Source organism: Galeopterus variegatus, unplaced genomic scaffold (assembly GCF_000696425.1).
Source record: "Galeopterus variegatus unplaced genomic scaffold, G_variegatus-3.0.2 Scaffold6576, whole genome shotgun sequence".
NCBI lineage: Eukaryota > Metazoa > Chordata > Mammalia > Dermoptera > Cynocephalidae > Galeopterus > Galeopterus variegatus.
This window is the reverse complement of record NW_007732687.1, coordinates 98,280-103,012: the sequence shown is the minus strand read 5'-3', so window position 1 is coordinate 103,012 and position 4,733 is coordinate 98,280. Positions and strand designations below refer to the sequence as shown.

Here is a 4,733-nt window from a genome sequence, read left to right as displayed (position 1 = left end):
GGATGCCTGAAACTGTGGATAGTACTGAACCCTATAAAAGGGCACTTCAAAAAAGTTGGTGTAAAAATAGAATTATAATACAAACTGTTTGAAGTACCCTTGTATATCCTATGAACTTTTTGAAGCACCCTTGTATATACTATGTGTTTTTCAATACATACATACCTATGATAAAGTTGAATTTACAAATTAGGCACAGTAAGAGATAAACAACAATAACTGCTAATAAAATTAACAGTTATAACAATGTACCAGTGTAGTGAACTTTTTGAAGCACCTTTGTACATACTATATGTTTTTCAGTACATACATACCTATGATAAAGTTGAATTTATAAATTAGGCACAGTAAGAGATTAACAGCAATAACTACTAATAAAACGAACAGTTATAACAATATGCCAATGTAGTAGATTGAATTGTGGCCCCCCAAGTTTAATGAGTTGGAGGCTGGATCCCTAACTGTGACTCTGAAGAGGGTGGGAAATACTATTATGATAATTGAAAGGTGGGGCCTTAAAAAGGTGATTAAGTTGATGGTTTAATGGTGGTCATGGACATGGTTCTAAGGGCTTTAAAAGAAGAGCACATGAGAAGTTCTCTCTTTGCTCCACCATTTCGTGATGCGATACTCTGCTGTCACTGAAGTCACCACCAAAGAAAGCCTTTACCAGATGTGTTCCCTGGACTTTGGACTTCCAGCCCCTGAAACTGTAAGCAATAAATTTTGTTTTCTTATAAATTACCCAGTACCAGGTATTTTGTTATAAGCAACAGCAATGGCACCAGAAAATTGGTACCAGAGAAGTGGAGTGTTGCTTATAAAAAAATGCTTGAAAATGTGGAAACAGCTTTGGAACTGGGTGTTGACGACAGGCTGGAAGAATTTGGAGGAACAGACTGTGAAAGTTTGCTGGTCAAAGTTTAGGAGACAAGAAAACCAGGGAAAGTTTGAAATGTTTTAGAGACTGGTTAAATGGTGGTGACCAGAATGCTTATGGAAATATGGACTGTAAAGATGATTCTAAGGAGATCTCAGATAGAAATAAGGAGTTTATCAGAAACTGGAGCAAAGATCACCCTTGCTATGAACTGGCAAGGAACTTGGCTGCATTCTCTTCATGCCTAAAAGTTTTATTGAATATGGAACTTCAGGGTGCTGAGCCAGGGTATTTGGCAGAAGAAATTTCTAAGCAGCAAAGCATTAAGGAGTTGCATGGCCTCTTACAACAGCCTCTGCTAAGTTATGGCAGAAAAGGCATAATGTAAAGCAAGAATTTATGATTAAAAGGGAAGGTGAGTGTAAAGATTTGGAAAATTTGCAGCCTGGACATGTGGTAGAGAAGCAGAGAGCATTTTCAGGGGACCAATTCAATGGTGTAGCCCAGCAGCCATTTTCTAAGGAGATTGGTACAGAAGAAAGGGATTATCAAGAGAAGGGACAAAAGACCTTGAAGGCATTTCAGAGGCTTCCTCTTCCATTACATGCCCAGAGACCTAGGGAGACAGAATGGTCTTGGGGAACAGGCCTGAGGCGCCTTCCATGGACTTGCAGCCCAGGGCTACCTTGGAATGCTGCTCCCCACACTGGCACCCCAGCTGCTTCAGCTGCTCCATCGATGGCTAAGTTGGCCCCAGGTGTGGCTAGACCCGCAGCTTTGGAATATACAAGACAGAAGCCTTGGCAGTGTCCATGTGGTGTTAAGTCTGTATGCTCACAGAATGCCACAGCTGTAGAGGAAAGTTCACCTGAGCGTCAGTATCCTTGGTTTTTATTGAGGCTTTATTAACTAGACATGATTGATTGCCCATTTGTATGAACTCAGTCTACTGGTCAAACGATACCTTGTGACCCAAAGTCCCCACACTAAAATACATAGTTGGTCTTTCTGACATACCCAACCTCCAGATTGACGTACAATCATCAGATGTGACCAGCCCCTGCCCTAAACAAAAACACTCCTATCAGGTATGACATAGAAGCTGAGGGCAAAGACCAGACCTCTCTTTGGGCAAGGTCAAATTATTTACTGTACAGGAGAGACTAAGGAGAGGGAGAAGCAAAAGATAAGATGAAGCTTGTAAATCTAGATACTGGTTTAGACCTCTGAAACCACTGATAGCAAAGGGACACTTGAAGTGGAAATCTGTGGGAAATATGTTCAATTTAGTTTCTGACACTTTTGTGTTATTATTAGCATCTTCTGGATTTCCAAGAGGAAGAAATATGTAGACAAGTGTAAAGATGGTGAACAGACACAGTTACAAGTGTGAACTAGGACGTCATCTGCAGGTAGATGATGACAAAGTGGGGCATGATGGCAGGTTGGGAGGAGACAACATGAACTTGGGGTGTATAGACTTGTATTTGATTCACAATTGATCATGTACTCTTTGTTTGATCTTGAGCAACTTGTGTATGTTTGATCTCTCAGCTTTAGTTTTTTTATTGGTAAAATGAGTATACTGAAAATTTGTACTTTGCAGGAGCCTGTTTTTCAGGATTGGTTTGAAAAACATATGGAAATACTTCCGTGAACTATAAAGCAATAAAACAAGTATTATCCAATTCATTGTAGAAGGAAGAGTTTCAAGAGGCCAAGGAATAAGACTTCAGGGATTCTCAGGAAAAGGTAGTAAGAAGAAACAAAGAGTTTGTGGGAATGAGTAACTTCAAAATGAAGGCAGTTTCTGTAGTGGCAGTCAAGAAGCTTAATTCCAGAAGGCAGAAAAGATACAGGGAAGTAATTGAAAAGAGCTTTAAATTCTATTGAAGTGAAATTTTTGTGGCTTACCTATTTATTTTCTATTATTAGGGGACATTTTTTTCCTGGAATAAAAGGCTTTTATTCTTTTTTCCTCTCGGCTTTATTGCAGTATAATTGGCTCATAATAAAACGCATACATTTAAACTGCAATTAGATGAATTTTGGCATATGTGTACATCTGTGAAACTGTCACCAAAATCAAGAAAACGAACATGTTCATTACCCCCAAAAGTTTTCTTGTGCTCTTGTGCTCTTTGTAATCTGTCCTTGCTGTTCCCCCTTCTCCCACTCTTCTGCTCTCCCCTCTCCCAAGCCAGGAGATACCACTGATCTGCCTTCTGTTGCTAAAGAACTATGCAGTATATGCTCTTTCATCTGGTTTCTTTTACTCAGCACTTACCTGTTGCTAGATACATGTGTGGGAATTGCTGTGTAGAAAGAAGTCATATCATTTGGGGGCCAATTTTGTGTCAGGTACAAAGCCCAGCTGTCAGTCCAGAATAATTTGGAAGATGGTTATTTAGTCTAGTTAAGATTACATCATTGGTCCCCTAGGATATGGACGTTGGCTGCTCTGTTTATATTTGATAGTTACTCTATGGGAGGTATGTGATGTTCAGTTCTCTTTGTTCTACCTAAGTTATTCATATGGGCTTCTAATGTAGAAGCTTTAATAACTCAAACCTGTCTTGTCAACAAATTGAGAGGGATCCATTTCTTTGATTCATTCTCATATTAACGATATTCTCAGACATCAATATATAAAACTAAGATGCAAGTTTATCAGTTTACTATGAAAAATGTAGTGTACTTAGATAGATTCTCAGAAAATTCAAATGCTGATGAGAAAATTGCCTGATTAGGTAGCAGTTACCCCATTGTGAGTTTAACTGTTTTAAATATGTAGATAATGCCTTTGCACTAGGGTAAGGGTGTTCGTGCATCCTTTTCTCTACAAATCTTTAAAATACCACGCATGTGTTTAATTGTTACCATTACAGTGAAGGAATAACTTAATTTTTTACCTTTGAATCTTTGTAAGAGAAAGTTCAAACTTTTCCCTTTTAATCTTGTACCACCTTTCATTGGTTAATAATTTGAAATATCTTGGGAAAAAAAGGGTGATTGTTAACATTGTTGACTTAAATACTATTTAAATAAACTACAGACTTGTTCTGTCTTGAGGTTTTTTAAATCAGTATACCAAAATAGACAAATGACTTCCAAACTTTCTCAGAATCTTTCCAAATAGATTTACTTAGGTACCACTGAATTGATTTTATTAGTATTTATATTAGTTTTCTAGGGCTGCTATAACAAAGTACCAAAGATTGGGTGGCTTAAAACAACACAAATTTATTCTCTGAAACCAGAATTGCAGACAGGATTGGTTCCTTCTGGAGATCCCAGAAGAGAAACTGTCTCTCTCCTAGATTCTGATGGCTATTGTCAATCCTTGGCATTCCTTGGCTTGTGGATACATCACTCCAATCTCTGCTTCTGACTTCATATGGCCTTCTGCTCTGTGTCTCTACCTCTTCCCTAAATTAAATCAAGGATTTGTAAAGGTCCTATTTCTAAATAAAGTTAAATTAATAAGTACTGGGGGTTAGGACATTTCTTTTAGGGGAATATAATTCAACCCATCACAGTATTATTAGGTAATAGTAATGATTATCAACTAGCCTTTATAGTATTTACTATGGCCAGAAGTTATATAGCATTAACTCATTTAATCCTCCAAACAAACCTTTGATGTAGGCTTCCTTTTTTTTTGTTAAACAGGTCTTGTCACTATTTCTGGCCTACTTCTTTTTGCAGTCAAAGTCTACTTCTTTTTTTTTTTCCTTTTTTTTTGTTAAACAGGTCTTGTCACTATTTCTGGCCTACTTCTTTTTGCAGTCAAAGTCTACTTCTTTTTTTTTTTCCTTTTTTTTTGTCTTTTTTCGTGACCGGCATTGGATCG

General features: G+C 37.7%; 1 protein-coding gene across 1 annotated transcript in view; it reads left to right on the top strand.

Annotated features, from left to right (window-relative positions):
• Positions 1-2,244: 2,244 nt before the first annotated feature.
• Positions 2,245-4,733, top strand: part of LOC103606431 (ran-binding protein 17) — a gene marked incomplete at its 3' end in the record, with an annotated part of 86,600 nt that continues 84,111 nt past the window's right edge. The window contains exon 1 of the mRNA XM_008591027.1: positions 2,245-2,292. Within this exon, the coding sequence (XP_008589249.1) occupies positions 2,245-2,292 (48 nt within the window). The remainder of the gene's footprint in view (positions 2,293-4,733) is intronic.